Source organism: Hyla sarda, chromosome 3 (genome assembly GCF_029499605.1).
Source record: "Hyla sarda isolate aHylSar1 chromosome 3, aHylSar1.hap1, whole genome shotgun sequence".
In the NCBI taxonomy this organism is placed as follows: Eukaryota; Metazoa; Chordata; class Amphibia; order Anura; family Hylidae; genus Hyla; species Hyla sarda.
This window is the reverse complement of record NC_079191.1, coordinates 132,489,540-132,515,912: the sequence shown is the minus strand read 5'-3', so window position 1 is coordinate 132,515,912 and position 26,373 is coordinate 132,489,540. Positions and strand designations below refer to the sequence as shown.

Sequence of the window (26,373 nt, the reverse complement as noted above, 5' to 3'; positions counted from 1 at the left end):
AATGAAAGAAGCAAGCTGATTGGTTGCTATGGGCAACTGGGCAAGTTTTCCTCTGCACAGGTTTTGATAAATCTCCCCCATAGGGTTTCTGAATTTTGCTAAAGCATTTGATACTGTCCCTCATAGACGTCTGACAGGTAAGTTAAGGTCTTTGGGCTTGGAAACTTTCGTTTGTAACTGGATTGAACACTGGCTCATGGATCGTACCCAGAGAGTGGTGGTCAATGATTCGTACTCCGATTGGTCCCCGGTTATTAGTGGTGTACCCCAAGGTTCAGTACTGGGCCCGCTGTTGTTTAATTTATTTATCAATGATATAGAGGATGGTATTAACAGCTCTGTTTCTATCTTTGCAGATGACACCAAGCTTTGTAGCACGGTACAGTCTATAGAGGATGTGCATAAGTTACAAGATTACTTGGATAGACTAAGTGTCTGGGCATCCACTTGGCAAATGAGGTTCAATGTGGATAAATGTAAAGTTATGCATCTGGGTACTAATAACCTGCATGTGTCGTATGTCTTAGGGGGCATTAAACTGGCAGAGTCACTGGTGGAGAAGGATCTGGGTGTACTTGTAGATCACAGACTACAGAATAGTATGCAATGTCAGGCTGCTGCTTCCAAAGCCAGCAGGATATTGTCATGTATAAAAAGAGGCATGGACTCAAGGGACAGGGACATAATACTCCCCCTTTATAAAGCATTGGTACGGCTTCACCTGGAATATGCTGTTCAGTTTTGGTCGCCTGTTCATAAAAGGGACACTGTAGAGCTGGAGAGGGTGCAGAGACGTGCTACTAAACTAATATGGGGCATGGAACATCTTAGCTATGAGGAGCGATTAAAGGAGTTACAATTGTTTAGTCTTGAGAAGAGACGTTTAAGGGGGGATATGATAAACGTATATAAGTATATAAATGGCCCATACCAAAAATATGGAGAAAAACTGTTCCAGGTTAAACCCCCCCAAAGGACGAGGGGGCACTCCCTCCGTCTGGAGAAGAAAAGGTTTAGTCTAAAGGGGCGACACGCCTTCTTTACTGTGAGGACTGTGAATTTATGGAACGGTCTACCTCAGGAACTGGTCACAGCAGGAACAATTAACAGCTTTAAAACAGGGTTAGATACATTCCTGGAACAAAATAACATTAATGCTTATGCAGAATTATAAAACTACATCCCTTCCCCTTATCCCCTTCCCTTCAATTCCCTGGTTGGACTTGATGGACGCATGTCTTTTTTCAACCATACTAACTATGTAACTAAAGCACAGATTTCCACTGGTCTAATGTCCATTCCTTGGGTTCTTTAGCCCAAACAAGTCTCTTCTGCTTGTTGCCTGTCCTTAGCAGTGGTTTCCTAGCAGATATTCTACCATGAAGGCCTGATTCACACAGTCTCCTCTTAACAGTTGTTCTAGAGATGTGTCTGCTGTTAGAACTCTGTGTGGCACTGACCTGGTCTCTAATCTGAGCTGCTGTTAACCTGCGATTTCTGAGGCTGGTGACTCGGATGAATTTATCCTCCACAGCAGAGGTGACTCTTGGTATTCCTTTCCTGGGGCGGTCCGTTTCTTTGTAGCTCTTGATGGTTTTGTGACTGCACTTGGGGGCACTTTCCACCTAGAATATGCCATTTTCAGTTGTTCCACACTTTTTTATTATGTCTATGATTCCACATGTGTTAATTCATAGTTTTGATGCCTTCAATGTTAATCTACAATTTTCATAGTTATGAAAATAAAGAAAACTCTTTGAATGAGAAGGTGTGTCCAAACTTTTGGTTTCTACTGTATGTATGTATATATATATATATATATATATATATATATATATATATACACACATACGTGTGTATATATATATATATATATATATATATATATATATATATATACACACATACGTGTGTATGTATGTATGGGACATATAAGGAGAAAACAAAAACCTTTCTTGATAAATTTAGAACTGATATTATGGAAACCAAAAAGAAGAAATGGTTTGGAGATTTAAGTGACTATTCAAAAGATTGAGCGTATAACTGGAACCAAAATGTGTTTAATAATACAGGACAGGATATGAGCAACCGTAAAGGAGTAAAACCTAAATTGTCATCGGATGGATCTAACACTTCTACATTTTTTGATAAAGGTTTTTTAGGTCAAGGAGGGAACCGGAGTACCCCCACAAGAAACCAACCAGAAGAGGTGATAGAAGAAGAAACCGGAAAAACAAGAACACGAAGTCATCGCCCCCAGAGACAAGGGAACAACAGGAATCAGGGCCCCAAGAAAAAGACATAAGTAGGACTGTGGTAAATATATCATCATATGAATTGTCAGATATTGAATTGTCTGTATTGTCTAAAGGTCTCTCATATTGTCCTACTACTAAGATGGATTGATTTGATTTAGAGTGTGATCTACAAATGTTCTTTAGAAGACTGAAATGAAAAATTTGGTTTAACACACAGGAGAAGGGTAACCCAATTACATCTAGTGACCCCAGTAGACAGGTGTTGAAATTGAAAGATTTTGAATTGCACAATACCAGCACATTTAATCCAGTGATTGTTTCTCATCCTCTAGAGACATTTATGTCTCTAGTAAGACAGGACATTCAGAAATTGAAGGATGAAGATAGTGGTATTAGGAAATATAATCTAACTTTGGCAGAGAAACAAGCACTGGATAAACTGGCCTTTAACCACGACCTCACCATCAAACCAGCAGATAAAGGTGGTGGGGTCGTGGTCATGAACACTGTGGATTACAAAAATGAAATCTATAGGCAGTTGGCAGATGCACATACATACAGAGAGCTGGAGGGGGATCCCATGAGAGTGATCATGGGCAAACTTATCCATATAGTAGAGGAGGCATTCGCAGATGGACTTATTGATAAAGATCTGAAAGAATTTTTGCTAATTAGATATCCTATTACACCTAGGCTATATACCTTGCCAAAAATCCATAAGTCCCTCTGCGATCCCCCTGGGAGGCCCATAGTATCGGGTCGAGATGCTGTACTAAGCAGAGCATCCATCTTCTTGGATAGGGTCTTGAGACCCTTTGTTTTTCGGACAGCTTCATATATCCAGGATACCAATAATTTCTTGTCAAAAATATAATCTGTACAAATTACAGATCAAACAGTCTTGGCCTCCTTGGATATATCAAGTTTGTACACCTCTATCTGTAATGAAAGGGGCTTGATGGCAATGAAGAAGACATTGGCGACCTCAGACTTCTCCATGGCGGTTCAGGATTTTCTTTTACAACTTTTAAATCTTATTTTGAGTAATAATTATTTTGTTTTTGATAAAAATTATTATTTACAGTTAACCGGAACGGCCATGGGGACGAACGTGGCACCAATTTATGCAAACCTATTCGTGGCGACCCTGGAGGAAGGTGTCGTCTATGGATCCCACCATTTCAGACAATGTCTGGGATGGTGGCGATTCATTGACGACATCTTCCTCCTATGGAAAGGGTCAGTGGAAGAATTACAGTTATTCCATGAATTTTTTAACAATATGGATCCAAACATTAATTTTACGATGACATATATTCTACTTCTGAGGTTAGTTTTTTAGATGTGTTGGTGATAAAAGTAGGTGGAAAATTGACAACACAACTATATACAAAGCCTACAGATAAGAATACACTTTTGCACTTCAACAGCCACCACCCTAGGAGTATGATAAAATCACTGCCCTACAGCCAAATGCTGAGGGCAAGGAAGGTGGTGGATGATGAAAGTGCTTTAAAACAGTCTTTTGACACCATGTCAAGAAATTTCTTGGAGAGAGCAGGGTGGTTGATCAACACAGACAGACGGTGGAGACTCTGAATAGAGAATCCACATTGTTGAAAAAACCAAAAATTGTTAACAAACATATTCCTTTTACCTCTACCTATCATGACGCGTGGATGAATTGCAAAGATACTAAATAAACATTGGTTTATATAAAAAAAAAAATTCTCAGTTGGTCCACTCATGTCTTATAGGAGAACATCAAGGACGAATTGGTGAAAACAGAAGTCATATCGGAGAAGAAAAAAAAGAGGGCAGACATTTTTGACCCCTAGGAGGATGGGATCATATCCTTGCCTGTCCTGCATAAATTGTAATTAAATGATGAAAGGATCTACGTTTACACACCCAGTTACCCAACAGGTATATTCATGTAGGCACTTCCTCACGTGTGATTCTACATGGGTCATATACCTTCTTATGTGCCCATGTAAGAAGTTATACGTGGGACAGACTACATGGAGCTTAAAAATCAGAATTAATAACCACCGATATAGCATAAGGAAAGGTAAAATCGATTTACAAGTTTCTAAACATTTCATTGAGTTTAAACATTCTGAGAAAGACCTGAAATTCATGGCAATTGATTTTGTGACACCACCAACGAGAGGGGGTGATAGGCTGGCATTTTTGAAAAAGAGAGAAATGTGGTGGATTCATAAATTGGATTCACAAAGACCAAATGGCTTGAATGTAGATTTCAACATTGTCTAGAATATGGCACAGAGTGCATAACCAGCTGGCCCACATAGAGTTCTGACTCTGAATCCAAAGGCTGTTACACACAGAATTAAATAATGCACTATGTATGTACATATATATATATATATATATATATATATATATGTATAATCTTGACATTAATTACTATTTTTTGTTTATTATTATAGATCTAGCTCAAGATGAAACATCAAGGAGAAGACATTACCTGCTCTGTGTATATTATCTGTATGGCGTAATTTTAGGGATTAATAAACATCAAGATAAATGCATGGATTATGTGCCTTTCTTGAATGTAACATGACATCATAGAACTTGAATTGGTTAAATGTGCATGTATGTCAGTCCCCTTTTGAACAGGTTGATGTGTGATACATATTTGATGGGGGGGGGGACTATCTCGACACGCATTTATTAACTTATTTTTCTTATTTCTTTATCTATTTATAATTTTTTATTATATATATTTTTTGATTTTTTTTATCATATTTTTTTCATAAATTTTCATAAAATCTTTTTCATACTATTGATGGGCAACCCAGACTACATTGAGTGAGATTGACGCGGCTATGGCAGCAGAGATACTCCATTCAAGATGTAGGTGGGTAGACTGAGAAATGTTGGGACCCTACAATCCCAATGTCACTGTCCCCCGTTGACAGCCACCTCTCTGGAGATCAGAGATGACTCCGAGGGATGACAGTCCTACAAATAGAGGAGTATATTTGAGTTATAAATATGAGGTGCGTCTGGTTGCAAGATTGCCCTAAAAAATAAGCAATGGTATTCATTTAATTTGTTATTTTTATAAAAAATAATTTTTCTATTTTTATATGCTTTTTATTATTACTATATTTATTTTTACATTTAACATAAAAAAATTGTTATTTTTTATTTTTCTTATCTTTATTTTTTGTAATTTACATTTTTTCCTAATTTTTTATTTTTTCTAATCTTTTGTTGGCTTGGGAACTGACCCCCATGCACTGAATATGTAGACGAAGATGCTAATGAATGTATACTATAACTTTCTGTAAGTTAAAATCTATATTCAGGTTTGGCATGTATCCTTATGGCGATCGCTGTGTCTGTCTTCTGTCCTACATCGAGGCTGAACAGTTTGGGTGGTAGCTAGGACAACAGGCGACGCTTTCATTGCAGTAGTATGCGGAAGCGGTCATGTGATCCGGAGCGAGTCATGTGACTTGTTCACATGACGGCTCTGGACCGAGATCGCTCCCTGCACAGGCACCGTGGCGTTTTTACCCACGCTACCGGACGCCATTAAACGAGTACAGAGCGGGTAAGAGTCAAACTCCCTATTTTATTGCATTATGTATGTACAATTATGTCATACAGCTGCTATATATTAACATAATGATAGTGGAGCATTACATTTCGAGTGTTATGTTTTTAAACACTTTTATACACCGATATGCACTTTAACACATGAGATGTGCACTGAGGATGTACAGTATATACACAATAGAAGATTTATGTATACATTGTTTATAAAATTTTAATGTATTTGTATAATTAGCACTTAATTGGGATTTTAATGATGTTCTATGCACATGGGTATTTAAACCCCTTACTGGTGTGTGACACTAAGCTTGAAAATGGCTCCATAGGAGCAGAAACGTTGCTTGTATTGATGTGACAAATAAATAAACACTTTTTTCACCGTTCTTTGAAGTGCTGCGTTGTCGTTGGATCTTATCTAAACTAAGGACTTGGGTCAAGAAGTTTTTGGACGCTGGCACCCACACATTGAGGCTGAATAGTGCTGCAATATTCTTTGGTTTCTACATGTACGTGTGTGCGTGTGCGTATATATATATATATATATATATATATATATATATATATATATATAATTTTTTTTTTTTTGTGCCGTACATTTTATGGTAAAAAAAAAGGTGTCATTACATAAAAAAGAGCCCTCATATGGTTCTGTAGATTGAAAAATAAGATGCATGGCCCTTTAACCAGTAAAGGACTCAGGGCGCACCCGAGTCCAGTTATCGGCGTTTAAAGCATTCTCACGAGTAGAGAATGCTTAACACCCCGTGGGTCCTGACTGCTATCAGCAGCCAGGACCCAGGATTAAAGGGGTTCTCCACTGCTGCCTTCCGGAGCTCCGCTCGCAGCGTCCTGAAGTTCATGACTCCGAACAACAAAAGTCAGGCCTCCTCAACAAAAGTCTATGGGAAGGGGGCCTGACAGCGGTCGCGCCCCCTGCCCATAGACTTTCGTTGATGGGGCGGGCGTGACGTCACGAGGGGGCGGCCTAGAACACTGAAGCCCGCACACAGCGTTCGGAGTAATGAACTTCCGGACGCTGCGAGCGGAGCTCCGGAAGGCAGGGCAGTGGAGAACCCCTTTAATGCCAGGCACCACCAATCGGGCTGATGCCCAGCATTAATCCTTTAGATGCCGCAATCAAAGTTGATCGCAGCGTCTAAAATGAAAGTAAAACTATCCCGACAGCTCAGCGGAGCTGATCGGGATGATTGCGACGAAATCATGATGTCCCGATCAGCTGACGGGACGACGGGAGGGTCCTCACCTGCCTTCTCCTCGTCCGATCGGTCGTCTGCTCCAAGCCTGCTCAGCAGGCTGGAGCAGCAGAGTGCCGATAACACTGATCAATGCTATGCTATGGCATAGCATTGATTAGTATATGCAATAAGAAGATTGCATGGTATAGCCCCCATGGGGGCTAAAAAAAAAAAAAGTGTAAAAAAAAAGTTAATAAATGTGAATAAGCCCTTCCCCCATTAAAAGTTTGAATCACCCCCATTTTCCATTTTTTTAATAAAGTTATAAAATAATCATTTATGGTACCGCGTGAGTAAATGTCCGAACAATTAAAATATAATGTAGCTAAACCGCACGATCAATGGTGTACACGTAAAAAAATTGTGCATTTTTGGTCACTTCATGTACCATAAAAATATTAATAGAAAGCTATCATAAAGTCCTATCAAAAATGGTACCGATAAATTCTGCAGACCACAGCGCACAAAATGAGCCCTCATATAGTCCTATATGCGGAAAAATAAAAAAGTTATAGGTCAGAAGATGACAATTTTATAGTACAAATTTAAAGTAGTAAAATAAAATAAAAGCTACATAAATTGGGTATCCTTGTAACCGTATGCACCTACAGAATAAAGATAAGGTGTAATTTTTACCGAAAATTGCACTACATAGAAACGGAAGCTCTAGAAATTTGCAAAATTGTGTTTTTTTTCATCCCAAAAAAGGTTATAAAATAAGTGATGTCCTCACAAAGTACAATTGGTGGCGCAAAAAACCAGCCTTTGTATGGGTCTGTAGGTGCAAAATTGAACGCGTTATTTTTAGAAGGAGAAAAAAACGAAAGTGTAAAACCAAAAATCGTGCATGCATTATTTCTCCCATTACTATCTTTCATCACAAAATAATGGCCATTAATAATAATGGGCTATAATGGGTTAAAACTGCTATTAGAAAAATCCCATAGACTATAATGGGATTTTCTAACGGCCGTATAGGTTTTACAGATGATTTTCAGACGGAACTTCGTACGGATCTTTAAAACGGAGTAATTTTGTAGTGTGAAAGGGGCCTAAGGCTTAAGGGGATAAAACATAAATAAACCCCACCTCTTACAAATTTAAATCATCCCGCTTTTGCCATTCCCCCCCCCCCCCCCCCCCCCAAAAGTAAATAACCAAAACCAAATATACTTGATATCCCTGCGTGTGGAAAGTAGAGATGAGCGAACTTACAGTAAATTCGATTCATCACGAACTTCTCGGCTCGGCAGTTGACAACTTATCCTGCATAAATTAGTTCAGCCTTCAGGGGCTCCGGTGGGCTGGAAAAGGTGGATACATTTCTAGGAAAGAGTCTCCTAGGACTGTATACACCTTTTCCAGCCCACCGGAGCACCTGAAAGCTGAACTAATTTATGCAGGAAAGGTCCATCTGCCGAGCCGAGAAGTTCGTGACAAATCGAATTTACTGTAAGTTCGCTTATCTCTAGTGGAAAGGTCTGTTTTATTCAAATATAATGTTAATGAACCCACATGGTAATTTAGGTCTTCATATATCAGAAGAAAATAAAAAGTGATCAATAAGTCCCATCTAACCAAAAATTATACTGATTTAAAAAAACTTCAGATTACAGCAAAAAATGAGCCCTCAAACAGCAATGTTAGACGTACCGTGTTTTCCGCCCCAATAGGACGCACCGGCATATAAGACATATTTTAAAGGTCCAAAAGATTCTGAACCCAACAGTGATCTTCAACCTGCGGACCTCCAGATGTTGCAAAACTACAACTCCAAGCATGCCCGGACAGCCAACGGCTGTTTTTACTTCAGGACAGTGCCCATTTAAGGTGATAAAGGGCTGCGTCCTTAAGGTGTTAAAGGACTCAGTTTTGTTTTTTTCTTCCTTTCCTTCTAAAAATCATAACACTGTTTTATGAACTACCGATTTTACTTTGGAATGCATTTTACCACAAAATCTACAGTGAAACTAATTTTTTTTTGGGGGGACAAAATTGAATCCCCCCCCATTTAGTAAATTTAAGTGGCTTCCATTTCCATGTAGTGCATTTTTCGGTAAAAGTGACATCTTATCTTTATTCTGTAGGTCCATACGATTAAAATGATACCAAGGTTTTATTTTATTTCTGTTACAAAATTATAACTTTGTGCATGAAAATTAGTACATTAAAAATTGTCCACTTCTGACCCCTAATAGCTTTATTTGTCTGTATACAGGGATGTGCGGGGGAAAAAATTTTTGTACCAGGATCTGTAGTTTTTATGGGTACCATTGTTGTTTTGTAACTTTTGATCGCTTTTTATACTTTTTTTTGGTATAAAAAATTACAAAAAATATGCAATTTTGGACTTTGGTATTTTTTTACGTATACGCAATTGAACATTTAATTAGTTATATTTTTATAGTTTGGACATTTACGCACGTGGTGATACCACATGTTTATATATTATATTATTTTAAATGGGAAAATGGGGGGGGGGGGTTTGATAACTTTTTTTTTTTTTTTTTTTTTTTTTAGGGAAGAGGTTAATTCATATTTCAAAAAACATTTTTAACACAATTTTATAGCCCCCATAGGCATACACTGTTCAATGCTATGCCCTAGTGATGCATGATCAGTTTTATCGGTGCTTGATTGCTCAAGGCTGCTGAGACCTCCTGGAGCATCAGAGCACCGATTGGACAGTTGAGGCATGTAGGGGTTTTATTGTGATGGTCCCGATCAGACCCACTGAGCTGCCTCAATCAACTTTGATTGCAGCATCTAAGGGGTTGCTTATAGCTTCATTTGGTGGAAGCAGGCGCATGTCATCCTTAAAGGGGTACTCTGCCCTTCGACATCTTATCCCGTATCCACGGATGCATGCACCAGATGACTGGGGTGCAATCGGTGGGACCCACGCGATCAGACATCTTATCCCCAATCCTTTGAATAAGATATCTAGGGGCGGAGTACCCCTTTAAGAGGTTAACACTATCCTCCAGCTTTTCCATGCTCCTAAATGGCACATCTGCTTAGTATTGCAACCAACATGGTAGCCAGTAATATACAGGGACTATCATAATTTCTAAAACGTGCCTGTGAATAAAGTGTCTGACCTAGCTTTTCCATGCTCCTAAATGGCATATCTACTTATGCCGTATATCACTTTATGCACAGATAATGCATATAATTATAATCCCTGCAATGGCAGTCATGTGGTTGCTGTCCTAAGCAGATGTGGTATTCAGGAGCCTGGGAAAGCTGTGACAAGTCAGATCCTGTACTGACTTGATACTAAGGCCATGTTAACATGTCAGAATTTCTGTTCCGGATTCCGCTGCAGCCACGTCCCGTTGAATTAAACAGGATTCTGCTGCGCTGTGCACATGGCAGAATTTCCACATCAGATTTTTTTGTGTCTATGGAGCTGTACGATGGGTCATCTTCTAGATAGCATAAATCCGTGGACACGGGATAAGATGTTGAGGGGCAGAGTACCCCTTTAAGGACGTCATGCGCCTGCTTCAACCATATGAAGCTATAAGCAACCCCTTAGACGCTGCAATCAAAGCTGATTGCGGCAGCTCAGTGAGTCTGATCGGGACCATGCTGGATCCTGGCTCAGGTAGGGAAACACGTTGGGGGGGAATGAAAATGAAAGTAAAGTGATCTTTACTGTGGCAACCACTAGGAAGGCCAAACTTCAACTCCCAGCCAAAGGCTGTCTGGGCATGCTGGGTGTTTTAGTTTTGCAACATCTGGAGGGTCACAGTTTGGAGACCACTGTTACAGTGGTGCCCAAACGGTAGCCCTCCAGATGTTGCCAAACTACAACTCTCAGCATGCCTAGACTGCCTAGGCATGCTGGGAGTTGTAGTTCTGTAACATCTGTCCCTTCAGATTTTGCAATTTTCGTAAAATTTTTGAAAATTGCTGCTCTACTTTGAAGCCCTCTAATTTTTTCAAAAAGCAAAAATATGTCCATTTTATGATGCCAAAATAAAGTGGACATATTGTATTTGTGAATAAAAATAAAATGTATTTGGAATATCCATTTTCCTTACAAGTAGAGAGCTTCAAAGTTAGAAAAATGCTAAATTTTCAAAATTTTCTTGAAATGTGGGGATTTTTCACCAAAAAAGGATGCAAGCAATGCCGAAAATTTACCACCAAAATAAAGTAGAATATGTCACGAAAAAAAACGCTCTCGGAATCAGAATATTCGGTAAAAGCGCTTGAGTTATTAATTCGTAAAGAGACGGTGGTCAGAATTGGGAGAAAGGGCTCAGTCCTTAAGGTGAAAAAGGTCTGCATCCTTAATGGGTTAAAAAGTACCACTAGAAAACACAGGTACATATTTGGAAATATCTGGTCACTTTTTGTTTGATATTTTTATTAATTTTGGTCGTAGAACATGTTTGAGAAAAATCTGTTCCATGCTTACTAAAATGGCTGCACCTTCTATTGCTTATGGTCACAGCATATTACATAAGTGACAGTTTTGCCTTCAGTTGCTGAGAAGCTTAAATCATAAATATCAACCAACTAGCTGAATACCTGGTGTTGCCCGTTTTTTCCTTTCTAATCCTTGTTGAGGAGGAAGCTTTTGACTTTACATCCCGTCCTCATATATTGTTGTCATATCCCAATCCCATATCCAGTCATCATATCTCGACCTCATATGCCATCCTCACATCCCGACCCATCTCGTCCTCCTATCCAGTCTATCTATTCCAACCTCCTGTCTCGATCTCCTATCCAGTCTATATCTGGTCCTCCTATCCCGACCCGTAATATATGTACCAGGTATTGAAATATCTCCAGCCGTATGGAAGTTACGTGGGAACATATATTTCCCATTGATTTGCATGGGACTTTAAACAAAAACCCCAACCCTCACAAATGGGGGTAGTTAAGGGTTAAATTAACTATCCTATATTTTAAGTGGACATATAAGTAACATGTGACCAAGTATTATCGAAATATCTCCAGCCGTTTGGAAGTTATGCAGTAACATATATTTCCCATTGACTTGTATGGGACTTTAAACATAAACCCCGCCCCTGGCTAATGGGGGTGAGTAAGGGTTAAATCACCTATCCTATGTTTGTTGTTGTTGACATATAAGTAACGTGTGCCAAGTTTCATGTTAATATCTTTAGCCGTTTGGACGTGATGCTGGAACATACACACATTGAGTTTTATAAGAATATAGCTGCACATTCCATAGTTTGATAGGTATGGCTACTGGAAGTAGATAGAATTATCAATGTATCTTAATCTGGTCATGTAGACCAAAAAAACCAGCAACAAATTATTCCTACCAAGTCTAACATGTTTCCCACTTACCATTCAGATATAATGCTGTATTAATGCATACAAATAAAAGGGAAATATTTTATTTTTTATTGTGGCAACAATGCTGGGATTACCTTTTCTCTATATTGTCTAAGGATTTGGATTCAGTCCACCTATATTATATGCAGGTGAGCTGGTTAGAAATTTTGCACTGAACTGTTCTATTTAACACTAGACATTTTTGACCTCCTTACGAAACATTACTGCCCAATTACACAGTACCCACATACCAATAAGGTACGCACATACATTTGTGGCACTTTACTGCATTTTGAAATTCAAAGCAGTAAAATATGTACCAAGTGGACATACTAGTCAGCTATTGACTATGTTTGGTCTATGCTCTGAATTTATATGCTTATTTTGAAAGGAAAAAAAGCAGCAGACCATGCTTATCCGTCAGGCATTATGAATGTATACATTTGGCAAATAGACTAAACTGTCACTAGATGTCTGGTCGTTTAAATTCAATGGGACCGCAGTCGATACACATTGCCATAGTACATATCAAGCATATGGGAAAATGTCATGGAAACATAGCAGATGAATTTAATGTCAATGTACTAGATATGTTCTTGTTACTGTTGGATATGCAGAGTGTATTATAAGGATGAAAATCAAATATTGGACTGATCAAGAATTTTGGTGTTCAACTTTTATTGAAAATATACATATGTATACATATAAAAATATATACATTAAATACAGAGAATAGGACAACACAGATTTAAAGAAGGAAAAGAAAGGAGGGGGGGGGGGAGATTAAACATTTACATTAACACTAGCAGCAGAAATAAATTTGGGGTTTATTTGCCTGTATCAATGTTTGATTAAGTTAATACATGGAAGTGATAGAAGTACATTATCTTCCCACAGGTTACCAGAAACCATCCGATATTTCCACTACAACTAAAGCAGACAGTTATCCAAAATGCATTGGTTTTATTCTTGAGAATGACAAAATTGAGGCCACATGACATCCTGGTGTCACACTAGCAGCATAAGAAGAGTCTATCCTTAAAGAGGCTTTATAGTGAGAGTCTCTTTAGTATAGTGCATCAGTGTATGACTGGTAGGTGTCCAACATCAGTCAAGCAGTTCGCTGAATAGCCTTAGCTGCAGTACTAGGCACATCAGTGTAGCAGGTAAATGCAGTGAAAACTGCTTGTATTCCAAGTAAAGGTAATATATAAAACTACAATGTTAAAAGGGAAGCAGGTAGGAAAAAAAAAGTTCTGGAGAAGGACAATAGTTTATGTAAAAAAGGTATGCAGAGTATTTATGAGCTTTATGAACAGAACATTAAAATGGCCACACAGACTAAATTGGTTGTCACAAATGTTTACAGTAAAATCCAGCCACATATTGTGAACATCTGTTATTCACACTTTGCTTATATTTCCCGATGTCTAGCAATATTAGTACAGCACCAACTATAGCTTTATTGTGTTGATCTCGATAATTTGTGTCCACTTAGGAACATTTAATACCTTTTTTTCCCCCCTTTTTTCTCCATTAAGATGCTAAAAAGTATGATTGCAGAGAAGACACGGCTGTTTTAGAGGTGGTCTTGACCACACCAGGGATCCCACCACATACCTGTGGAAAGGAGAGGGAAGCAAGACTAAGCATGCATGTCCATCCTGGCACATCTACTGAGGCTGAAAATGTCACACCACCTGCTACATATTTTAAGTATCTTTACTAACCTTCTTATATAAGGTTAGATATAAAAATAATTTATAATTTGTTTGAGGCTGAATTTAACTCCAAACCATATTCCTTGTGAGACAACACCTTTAATGTCAGCTAAACAAGCCAATCGTCTAATATGCATGAGTTTCTCCTGACTGCCCTGGCAAATCTTGGCAGCGAGAGCAAAGGTTCAGAAGCAACTGAATATCAACATGCCCAATTCTTTAAATTTTCAGAGGAGATAAGCCATTGCCATAAGATTTTGCCACTCCCCCCCCCAGTCAGCTAGACGCTTGTCCTTAAATGAACAGACAGCTATAGGCACCAAATCCTCACGCACACTGTGTTGCACCAAGTTCAGAAAGTCCTTTTGAAGCGATAATTTTTGGATTTGTTGCCACACTTTTGGTTGTGTTATGAGTCTTATAAATTCCAATTAGCCTGTCCGCAATCTCGAACATGTTGTTACGCAATGATATAATTATGAACTGGGCGTTTTTAGTTTGTTCCTAGAAAGGAAAAAAAAAAAAAAAAAAATTAATTCTGTACAAATATTTTTATTTATAAAAAGATACACAACTGGCATTTAAAATTATCACTGTTACGTTACACCACTTTCCTCAATACGATAGCCTATTTAATTTATAGCATATTAGTAAATTACTTAATTTACCAACAAATTACTCCTTAGTCTAGAGGGGACACTGCTCTGCCATCTACTGTCTACTAACACTTGTTTGGATTAGTCTGTCTTTAGTAACAGACAGATCAGGACAGAACACATGAAATGGGCATGGCTTGGCTCCTACTATGTGTAGGAGTGAGAGATTGCCTAGGCTGTGTACCCTAATATGTTTTCATGGTTCAATCCCCTGAGAGGATCTACCCAGAGGTTTAAATCAAGGCTTCCCTCCCATCTTCGAGCCTAATGTGAACTATCCCTGCTGTGCTTCTGGTTGCATAGCAACTTGCAAAAGCCTTAGTAACCCCATTCTCCCTCCATATGCTAGCCTGTTCAGTCCAGTACACTTTTCACCAGAACTGTGTCATTGCAAGGCAGTAAGGAGTAGATCCTGTTTTGTGACTGTCCATACAACTAAGGGAAAGGAAGAGACTTTGTAAGTGCTATTGGCAAATAGCCCAGCTCTGCTCCTGCCTCCTGAAATGGAGAGAATGAGACATAGCTGAGCACCATGGAGGCTACTCTCTAGGACTCAACAGCAGTAATATATAATTACCTTGTCAACAACACTCTGATGGGTTAATCTAGCATAACCGCTGCACTACTACACTCCTGATTGTGAATTACAAGAATGCAGAATACATCAGTGGAGAGAACATCAGAGGACCCACCCCTTTTTGAGGACACAAGAAATGTTTTACTTTGGAGTCAGTTTTTTCCTCCTTGCACAACATTGATTGTATAACTTCCATCTACAGAGCCTATTATGAGGGCTTGTTTTTCTGTCCGACCAATTGTACTTTGTAATAAGACCTTTCATTTCACCATAAAATCTACAGAACAAAAATATTTTTATGGTGGGAAATTGAAAAGAAAACAATTTTGCAACTTTTGGGGAGGGGGTCTTTAACCCCTTAAGGACTCAGGGTTTTTCCGTTTTTTGCACTTTCGTTTTTTCCTCCTTACCTTTTAAAAATCATAACCCTTTCAATTTTCCACCTAAAAATCCATATTATGGCTTATTTTTTGCGTCGCCAATTCTACTTTGCAGTGACATTAGTCATTTTACCCAAAAATGCACGACGAAACGGAAAAAAAAATTATTGTGCGACAAAATCGAAAAAAAACCGCCATTTTGTAACTTTTGGGGGCTTCTGTTTCTACGCAGTGCACATTTCGGTAAAAATTACACCTTATTATTCTGTAGGTCCATACGGTTAAAATGATACCCTGCTTATATCGGTTTGATTTTGTCGCACTTCTGGAAAAAATCATAACTACATGCAGGAAAATTTATACGTTTAAAAATGTCATCTTCTGACCCCTATAACTTTTTTTATTTTTCCACGTACGGGGCGGTATGAGGACTCATTTTTTGCGCCGTGATCTGAAGTTTTTATCGGTATGATTTTTGTTTTGATCGGACTTTATCACTTTTCATTCATTTTTTAATGTTATAAAAAGTGACCAAAATACGCTTTTTTGGACTTTGGAATTTTTTTGCGCGTACGCCATTGACTGTGCGGTTTAATTAATGATATATTTTTATAGTTCGGACATTTACGCACGCGGCGATACCACATTTTAAAAAAAATTTTTTTTTTACACAGTTTTATTTTTTTTATGGGAAAAGGGGGGTGATTCAAACTTTTATTAGGGAAGGGGTTAAATGCACTGCACACACTGATCTCCTATGCTGATCACTGGCGTGTATGAACACGCCTGTGATCAGCATTATCGGCGCTTGACTGCTCCTGCCTGGATCTCAGGCACGGAGCAGTCATTCGTCGATCGGACACCGGGGAGGCAGGTAAGGGCCCTCCCGGTGTCCGGTCAGCTGTTCGGGACGCCGCGATTTCACCGCGGAGGTCCCGAACAGCCGGGTCACTTTCAGTTTCACTTTAGAAGCGGCGGTCAGCTTTGACCGCCGCTTCTAAAGGGTTAATACCGCACATCGCAGCGGGTCCCGGCCGTTGATTAGCGCCGGGACCGACGCGATATGATGCGGGATCGCGGCGCGATCCCGCTTCATATCGCGGGAGCCGGCGCAGGACGTAAATATACGTCCTGCGTCGTTAAGGGGTTAACAGTACCTTTAAAAAAAGGACATGATATCCATCTTTACACACTTTATTATTACTTTACTACTAAAAAAAACACAAACAAAACCCACATGTATTTTAAAGCAATGTTTAAAATTGCCCCTTTTCTGACCCCCTATAACTTCCTTTTTTCCATATATGGGGCTGAGGGCTCATTTTTGCACCATGATCAGTATTTTTCTTCGGTGCACCTTGTTTGACTTTTTGATCCTTTTTATGGCTTTTTTTTCTTGGATGTCATGTAATCAGAAATGAAAATCAGAAAGGTAAAAATGACAAAGTACAGAATTGCTGTCATTCACTGTACAGGGCCGATAACATTTTAATAGTTTGGACATTTCTGCACACTGATTGCAAATATATTGCTTTATTTTTTTTATTAAATGGGAAAAGAAGAATTTGGTTTATTATTAAAAAATAATAAAGAATAAAAGTAAACAATGTTTACACGATTCATAGCAAACATTAGATTTCTAACACTGATTAGTGCTATGCATAAGCAGACCAGAGGATAGGAGCACAGCAGACAGCAATCAGTAGGTGGGCAAAGCTCCGGCGGCCATCTTAACTCATAGGACCCCTGTGATTGCCCTGCAGGGCACAAATGAGCTCCATAGATACTTTATATGCTGTGATGAGTTTTAATCATGGCATCTGAAGGGATAGCGGCCAGGATTGGCAGTCTGAGAAAAGCATAGCTCCTGTGCTCACTTCATAGCCAGGTTGGGACTAAAGACATACCTGTAAGTACTAGACACCCAGACTGTATAGGTACTCCCTGCATCCTCAAGGGATAAAAAAAATAATAATGCACAAAGCGTTAAAACTAAAGACTGTCTTTATTTAATCTTCTTCATTTCTTCCACAGCAGTGTTCACAAATTAGAAAAAGTAAAAGCTGCAAACAGTAACTTTGGTAAGATACTTACGTAAATATAGAATGCAACAATTGACACATTTTTGAAGTCCAGAGCTGCATCTATTTCATCCATGAAGTACAGTGGTGTTGGCTTATAGTGATGAAGAGCAAATACCAAAGCTAATGAACTTAGGGTCTTCTCCCCACCTGAAAGATTAAATATCTTCTTCCAACTTTTCTTTGGTGGTCTCACACTAAAAAAACCACACATGAGAGATTAATTACATGCATGTTTTATTTAAATTATTATATACAGTAAAATACTTTGAGTACAGCCAAAGATAAGAACCGGAAGCAATCTCTCAATAGCCAAGTTACCCTAACATCGTTTGTTGCAAATGTAAAGTGGTATTCTGTGTGCTTTCCATTAAAAAGACATTCAGCATTAAAGGAAAACTATCAGATATTTTCTCCCACACTATCCACAGGTACTGGTGGATAGTGCGGGAGACGCTGATTAAAACGAGCCCTACCTTGGTCGGATCCGCCCGGCCGTTCTCCCGCAATTGTAGTTTTAATATCTGTTGAAATCTTCCTGTAACTGGCACGGGCGGGGCTTCTGCGCTTAACTGGCACTGATGTCAGCGCCGCTTATGAATATTCACCCCCCACTCCCTTCAGTTAGGAGCGGCAAAGAGAAGGAGAACTGGAGGTAGGGGGGGGGGGGGGGGCAGATGAATATTCATAAGCGGCACTGACGTCTACCTATTGCGGGAGAACGGCGGCGAGATCCGACCAAGGTAGGGCTCGTTTTAATCAGCATCTCCCGCACTATCTACCAGTACCTGTGGATAGTGCGGGAGAAAATATCTGACAGTTTTTCTTTAAAAAGTGTTTTCATATGTTTCTAGAATTACCACATCCTGCACAGTGCAAGGATTTAAAATGTACTGTTTAATTAATCAAATATTCATTATATGCTTCTCCCTGTCCAGCTCCCCACTTGTGACATTAAAATCCCTATTTAACTGAAACATGGACTATAATGATCCATGTGGACCCACATACTAGTTCAGAACACAATGATGAGCAGTGTTTTCATTGAACTGCCAGTGGCAAACCCCTCACACTTTTATAAAGAGAAACCAAACAAATGGGACATTTTGGCAAATAGATAAAATACTATTAAATCAATACAGATTCTATCTATGATAGGTGGGTGTTAATCTTATTCTAAAAATAGCAAAAATAAAGCAAGGGAGAGAAAAAGTGGTGCACATCAATAAAGTACACAGAGCAAGTGTTCAGTTTACTTTACACTGCACAAGACACAACCAAACATGCATTTAGGTAAATGCTTCTGTTAAAGGGAAAATATTGCCTACATTTTTTTATTTATTACTTATTACATCAGGATGACAAAAGTTGACATTCTAAAAATTTCTCACTCTTCCAGTATAAAATTAACCAGTATAAATCTCCAGTTTTGAACTCAAATGTTGAAAATGTATGGGAAGATACTACTTTGTCTGATCAGTGTAACAAAAACCATCTCATTGAACTACATTATTAATTGATCTAGGATTTGGAGTGTCCAAAAGAATAATAAATTATTTTTAAGAAGCTTGACATTAAAGGACCGAATATCAAAATATACATACAAATTTGGAATCTGTAGGTTTCTAATGATAAACCTATTCTATATCATTGAGAGAGATAAACCCTTCACAAACCTAAACATGATGCCTTCAGAAAATGGATCCAAGCTGTCAACAAGTTCCAGCTCTGCATCTCCTCCCAAAGTCAACATCTGGTAGTTCTCCTTCAGCTTATTTGTTATAACATTAAATCCAGCCATAAACTCATTAAGTCTTTGCTTACGAAGATCTTCATAAGCTCGTCTAAATCTGTCTCGCTCATTTGTAATTTCATCAAGTTCAGCAACTCTTTGCAAATATAGTTCTTCCTATTCATAAAAAACAAAACATTTTAATACCATGTTTAATCATTAAATAATAAGCAGCAACATGTACAATTTGAAGAAGCAAAAACGGCATCTGTAAGCACTGAAACTCTAATGTTGTGCACCAATAACAAAGAAATCCAACCTTCCTTAATTTCTTTCCCACCTACCCTGTACTATTCACAATGAGGACATTTTGCAAGGAATTAAAACTCATTTAGTGTGGAAGCAAAAATATTCAGAAAGGTAAAGTCTTGATAATAAGCTTTAACCACCAACATGATTGTGGGGTGCCAGTGAGTTCTCATGGCATGCCATCTTTAGACCCAGGCTTTAGTCCTCTAGAGGGAATAAATTACATAAAGTTACCTCCCCCATTGCAGATTACAATATTGGGTGGGGTGGGGGAATAAAAAGCTTATTTCTTTAAAAAAAACAGAACCACACCTGTACTCAGGTTGTGTGCAGTATTGCAGCTTAATTCCAGTGAAGTAAATGGAGCAGAGCTGTAATCCAACACAACCTCAGGTCAGGTGTGGTGGTTTTGGAAGAAATGTAGCTCCGTCTTCCTTCTTTCCCTGGAAAAGAATCAACCACAAAACGACAGCTTACCATCACTTGCTGGGACCAAAAGGAGATTTTTTACACTTACCGTAAAATCTCTCTCTCAAAGGATCCATTGGGGGACACAGACCTTGGGTATATGCTGCTGTCTCTAGGAGGCTTGACACTATGGTAACCAAAAAGTTGGCTCCTCCCAGCAGGATATACCTGCCTCCAGGCCACCGAGCTAATCAGTTTTAGTCCCAGAGCAATAGGAGACCGACAGGTCAAAAGGAAAAAAACATGAACTGTCCGAGAATAAGAAGAAAAAAATTATCAAACACTCCCTCGGACAGATAACCGAATAGGAACCCCAGAAAAGGGCGGGAGCTGTGTCCCCCAATGGATCCTTCGAGAAAGATTTTACGGTAAGTGTAAAAAAACCTCCTTTTCTCTATCGGCTCCATCGGGGGACACAGACCTTGGGTCGTACCAAAGCCGTCCCTTGGGTGGGCAGAGAAAAAAGTTCAGCCGATTCGAAGGTAGGAACCTGGCAGAATCTTGAAAAAGTGTGCAAAGACGACCAGGTGGCCGCTTTACTGATCTGCGAGGCAGAGGCCTTGTTTCGGAGAGCCCAGGATGCCCCCACAGAACAGGTGGAATGAGCCAAAACCCTGAAGGGTGGGATCTTCCCCTTGCAGAGGTAAGCTTCCGAAATAGCACATTGGATCCACCGAGAAATGGTGGCCTTGGAAGCAGGCTGTCCCTTTCGACGACCTTCCGTAAGGACGAAGAAAGAGTCGCACTGACGAAAGGAAGAGGTGACAAAGATAAGTCCGAACTGCCCATACCACATCCAATTTGTGGAGTAAGCGCTCCCTGATGAGAAGGAGCGGGAAGGAGGGGAAGCCAGTGGAGGGGAAGGAACAAAACTCCCCTGAAGAAGAAGGGGGGAGCAGAGCCACCAGCGCAGAGACCGACTGGTCCGAAGAGGGAGAACAATCTTGCGATCGATAGAGAGAGAGGAGGCCTGTCCCACCGGGCAAGAATCGCCAACTAAAGAGGACGGTAATTAAACTGGGCAAAGGGTATGGCCTCCATGGCTGCCACCATCCGACCCAGAACTTCCATGCAAGTGCGGATGGTGATCGGGGATGGTATCCGGAGGAAGCGGACTCCCGACAAGAGAGCCAGATATTTGTACAGCGGGAGGCGAATCCGAGCAGAGGCAGAGTCGAGCTGAAGCCCCAAGAAGACCAGAGACTGGGTGGGGGAGAGAACAGACTTGTCTCGGTTGACCATCCACCTGAAGCGACCTAAGGTCTGAAGAGTGAGGCTCACATTCTCCAGAGCCTGGGCTCTGGTGGAGACCTTGATGAGGAGGTAGTCCAAGTAAGGTATCACTTTTACCCCTCTTGACCGTAACAGAGCTATCACTGGAGCCAGAATCTTGGTAAAGACTCGTGGTGCTGTGGCCAGACTGAAGGGGAGAGCCACAAATTGATAATGACCTTCCGGAACCGCAAACCAGAGGTACCGCTGGTGGCCGGGAAAAATCGGAACGTGGAGGTAGGCATCCTTGATGTCCACCGAAGAAAGAAACTCCCCTTGATCCATAGACGCCACCACCGAACGGAGAGATTCCATTCGGAAATGGCGGATAAGAAGATGTTGGTTGAGACGTTTTAGATCCAGTATTGGCCGCACAGAACCGCTTTTCTTAGGAACCACAAAAAGATTGGAATAAAAACCCCGAAAGCGATCCGTTTAAGGAACTGGGACAATGACACCCTGTATGAGAAGGGACTGAAGAGCCTCCCGAAATGTCCTCGCAAGCAATGGGGATCGGGGAGCACGTGACTGAAAGAAACGATCCCTCGGAAGGGAGACGAATTCTATCCGGTATCCGTTGGACACCACGTCCCTGACCCAGGAGTCCTGAATGTGCGTGGTCCAAACGTCTCGAAAGAGTAAGAGACGACCTCCCACCCAAGAAAAAACTGCGGGTGGGGGCGTCCCTTCATGCAGAAGTGGGTTTGCGGTTGCCCGGTTTGGATGCAAAACGGCCGGAACGGTTGGTGTCAGACTTCCAAGAGGGACGCACCTTGAAAAAGGGAAGTTTCTTGTCGCTGGACCCTTTAGAGGGGCCAGAAGTCCGAAAGGAAGAAGACTTTCTGCGGAAGCAAGTGCTAGACTTGTTTTGAGGCAATGAAGAGCTCTTGCCACCTGTCTCCTCAGAGATAATCTCATCCAGGCGCTTGCCGAAAAGTCGGGAACCGGCAAAAGGAATCTCTGTGAGAGACGTCTTAGATGCAGCATCCGCGTTCAAAGCTTTAAGCCAAATGGAACGACGGAGGGCCACTAGATTACCGGTGGCAAAGGCAGCCCAGCGAGCTGAGTGCAAGGAAGCAGAACACAGAAAGTCTCCAGCTTTGGAAAATTGGAGGGCCAGAGCAGACAGTTCTTCCGGGGAAGATTCCGAAAGAATGCCCTGACGGAGTTGCGCATACCAAACCGAAAGGGCCTTAGACACCCAGGTGGAGGCGAAGGTGGGAAGCAGAGAGGAACCCGCTGCTTCAAAGTCATACTTTGCTAAAGACTCAACCTTTTTGTCTGCTGGATCCTTGAAGGCAGCTGCATCCGCCAGCGGCAAAGTAGTAGCTTTAGAGAGGCGGGAAACCGAAGGATCCACCGAGGGGGAAGAAGTCAACTTAGAAACAAGGTCCTTGGCGAAGGGATATTGCACTTGAATTTTCATCAGTCCCTGAAACTTCTTCTCAGGGTGCTTCCAGGCAGATTCTAGAATGGCATCAAATTCAGCGTGAGAGCTGAACACTTTGGGTGCCGGTCGGGCCCGATGAAAGGATACTTCTGGAGCTACGTCCGAAGTTCCTGGGTCCTCTAGGTTAAAAGGTGTCTCTTATGGCCGTACCCAATGAGTTCACCATGTCCACGGAGTCCGAACGGTCCTCTGAATCGGATGCCGAATCTGAAACCTCGTCCGCCAGCTCTCCAGGAGAGTGCAAACGAGTGGAGGCAGCTCTAGAAGAGGGAGACTTCGATCAGGTATGTGGCTCGGGTGAGCCAGAGCGGTGACCAGGTGAACATCCTCTGAAAGAGTGACGCTTGTGGCCTGAAGAAGCGGTCGGGCGAGACCTACGAGAGGAACGCCCGTGTCTACCAGAAGACTCAGGGGATGAGTCAGAGGTGACACCCCTAGTACACTTATGTGAAGCATAGGTAGAAGGGGAACGGGACCTTCTACAGGGCCGATGAAGGGTAGACCTCTCCAAGGCAGTCACCACGGAACGGGAGACCTGTACCAAGTCGGATATAGACTGGGAGAGGGAGGAAACCCAGGCTGGAGGGGCGGCCGAACCCACCGGGTCTGAAAGAGCACCTGGGTTAGAAATAGCAGGGGTGTCTGGGGGAGCAGTGGAGCCGGCAGAACAAGTGGGTTCAGCAGAACCTGGCATTTTTGCAGAGCAGTTTTTACAAGTGTAATTAGTAACTAATATACCAGATATCTGTTTTGAGGGAGGGCAGTTCTGGGCACGGACATAGCAGAAAAATGAACAGTCTCACCCAAGTCTGTGTCCCTAGGCAGCTGCTGTGAGGAGAACTCCACACCGAGGCTGTGAGGAGAGAGAATGAGACGCCGGCCAATAGAAGGAGGGGCCGGGTCAGATGCAGGGGGGCTGTGATTGGTGGCTTAGTTCGCGCTGCTGAATCGCTTATGCGGCCTGGTGGGCGGAGCTACCGTCCACCGGGCCGCCGAAGAATACAGTGCTGAAGCACTTATGAAGAATTAGTAATGGTGCCCGCTCCGAACCCCAAGCGCACACGCCCCCTGTAGTGAGCTCCTATGCACCCGGGGGACGGAAGCCCGGCTGCCGAAAACGAAAGTAAAACAGCGCACACGCTGCAGGAAGAAGCCTGCGGCACGTACATTCACACAGACTGCCCAAATAAAGTGCCCCTTACTGTTAAGACACTGCCTCAGACACACTGCTCCCCCATATAATAAAAATAGTCCCCCTGTAGGAAAGAATAAAGTATACCACCGCCAGCCCCAGCTTCAGTAATGATAGTGACCAAAACAGGGGTCTCCAGCTGTTGCAAGCCCTAAGGAGAGAAAAATAATCACCTGTGCTGAAGAACTTACCTAAAGAAGTCTTCAGAATGTAGTCTTCAGTCAGCATTGTCACCTGCAGCAAGTCAAGCTCATAGCGAGGCGAACAGGGAGGTAGGGGGACCCGGACCCATGAGGTACAACCCCAAGCGCTGACCGTTGGCGAGAGGGGGTTAACAGTACATCCAAGATGCCTGCCACCTCTCGCAATGGGGAAACAGTGAACCGTAGTTCCTGAGTCCCCACCTGAAAACAGAAAGAAAAAAGAATAAAAGCACCAACACATTCCCTAAATTTTAAAAATATGAGACCTGGTCTGGAGAACACCGAACCAGTGTCCACCTCCTTAAGACACTAAGCTAAAACTGATTAGCTCAGTGGTCTGGAGGCGGGTATATCCTGCTGGGAGGAGCCGACTTTTTGGTTACCATAGTGTCAAGCCTCCTAGAGACAGCAGCATATATCCAAGGTCTGTGTCCCCCAATGGAGCCGATAGAGAAATATACATTTGTTACTTGTACTTTAGATTTGTTAACCAAACTCGAATTTGAGAAATTCATACCTTCTTTTTATATTCTGCAATGGCTCCAAGATTTGGCTTTATTTCATGACTTTTTGCTTCTAACAGAGCTATTTGATTATTTATTTGATCAGGATCCTTTATTGCTTCTAGCTCTTCCTGTCTTAGGACAGGGAGAACTTCCTCTTGATTGTCTTCTATTTTATGGAGTGAAAGTTTTGATATCTGAAGAACACAAAAATTAATCTCTAATGTTATAAAGATTAATACATGACAACTATAGTCCAGCTAGAACAAAACGGAGCTCCCCATTAATTTGAAAACCTACCTCTTTTTGCCAATATTTTATTTTAGACTGATGTTCAGCTATATGACCATCTATTTGCTCAATTTTTAAACGGATGTTAAGAGCGTCCTTTTGAAGGGCATGTTCCTTATCTTGAATGGCTTTAACTTCTTGCAGCAAATCTTTGTGCTTTTCTTGGATCTCACCAAGTGAAGCCTAGACAAGGGTGAAACAGAAATATACACACAAGTAATTAATAAGAATAATGTGTGCAGTGCTACCATGTATGCAAGTGATGTTTGATTAGGGATCTTGCACTAAGCAAGCATTTTATGGTATGTTGGACATTAAAACATGTTAACATTAGAAATGTTCTAATGTTAGTATAATTGATTCCTATTTCAGACATTCAACAGGGTTTATCAGTTGTTATGAGGAGTGAAGATCAAAAAGACAAGATAAATGGAGATACAGTGGGGCAAAGTTCAAGTTCTCACACTTGAAAATTACAGGCCTCATCTTTTTATCACAGGTATACCTCAACTATGAGACATAATGAGAAAAAAAAATCCATAAAATCACTGATTTTTTAAAGAATTTAGTTGCAAATAATGGTGAAAAATAAGTATTTGTTCACCTACAAACAAGCAAGATTTCTGTCTCTCACAGAGCTCAGCCCATTTCCACCTTAAGGACTCCTTTTTTGCAATACTGACCACTCTCTATGCATTATGGTTTTACCTTTTATTCTAATTCAGAGATCTTTTTTGTGCCATATTCTACTTTAAAATACTGGTAAATTTTTGTCGTTACTTGCATCATTTCTTGGTGAAAAATCCCAAAAATGTAGCATTTTTCTAACTTTCTGCTTGTAGGGAAAATGGACATTCCAAACAAATTATATATTGATTCACAAATACAATATGTCTATTTTAAGTTGGCATCATAAAGTTGACATTTTTTTACTTTTTGAAGACATTAGCAAAATATAGCAGCAATTTTCACGAAAAATTCAAACTCAGAATTTTTCAGGGACCAGTTAAATTTGAAGTGGATTTGAGGGGATTTTCTGTGAGAAATACCCCATAAATAACCCCATTATAAAAACTGCACCCCTCATAGCATTCAAAATGACATTCAGAAAGTT

The 26,373-nt window shown here is 40.8% G+C and overlaps 1 protein-coding gene and 1 long non-coding RNA gene across 6 annotated transcripts in view; one reads left to right on the top strand and one right to left on the bottom strand.

Moving 5' to 3' along the window:
* The first annotated feature begins 2,146 nt into the window (after positions 1 to 2,146).
* LOC130360635 (uncharacterized) lies at positions 2,147 to 4,810 on the top strand. Its single transcript, XR_008890741.1, has 3 exons — positions 2,147 to 2,316; positions 4,016 to 4,134; positions 4,712 to 4,810. It is a non-coding gene; the product is annotated as an uncharacterized LOC130360635 (long non-coding RNA).
* Positions 4,811 to 13,080: 8,270 nt separating this feature from the next.
* Positions 13,081 to 26,373, bottom strand: part of SMC4 (structural maintenance of chromosomes 4) — a 99,308-nt gene continuing 86,015 nt past the window's right edge. For all 5 annotated transcript variants that reach the window (XM_056565061.1, XM_056565060.1, XM_056565058.1 and 2 more), the window contains exons 20-24: positions 25,269 to 25,442; positions 24,983 to 25,165; positions 19,516 to 19,748; positions 17,853 to 18,036; positions 13,081 to 14,649 (exon numbers count right to left, since the gene is read on the bottom strand). In XM_056565061.1, the coding sequence (XP_056421036.1) occupies positions 14,473 to 14,649; positions 17,853 to 18,036; positions 19,516 to 19,748; positions 24,983 to 25,165; positions 25,269 to 25,442 (951 nt within the window). In that variant the 3' untranslated portion in view covers positions 13,081 to 14,472. The remainder of the gene's footprint in view (positions 14,650 to 17,852; positions 18,037 to 19,515; positions 19,749 to 24,982; positions 25,166 to 25,268; positions 25,443 to 26,373) is intronic.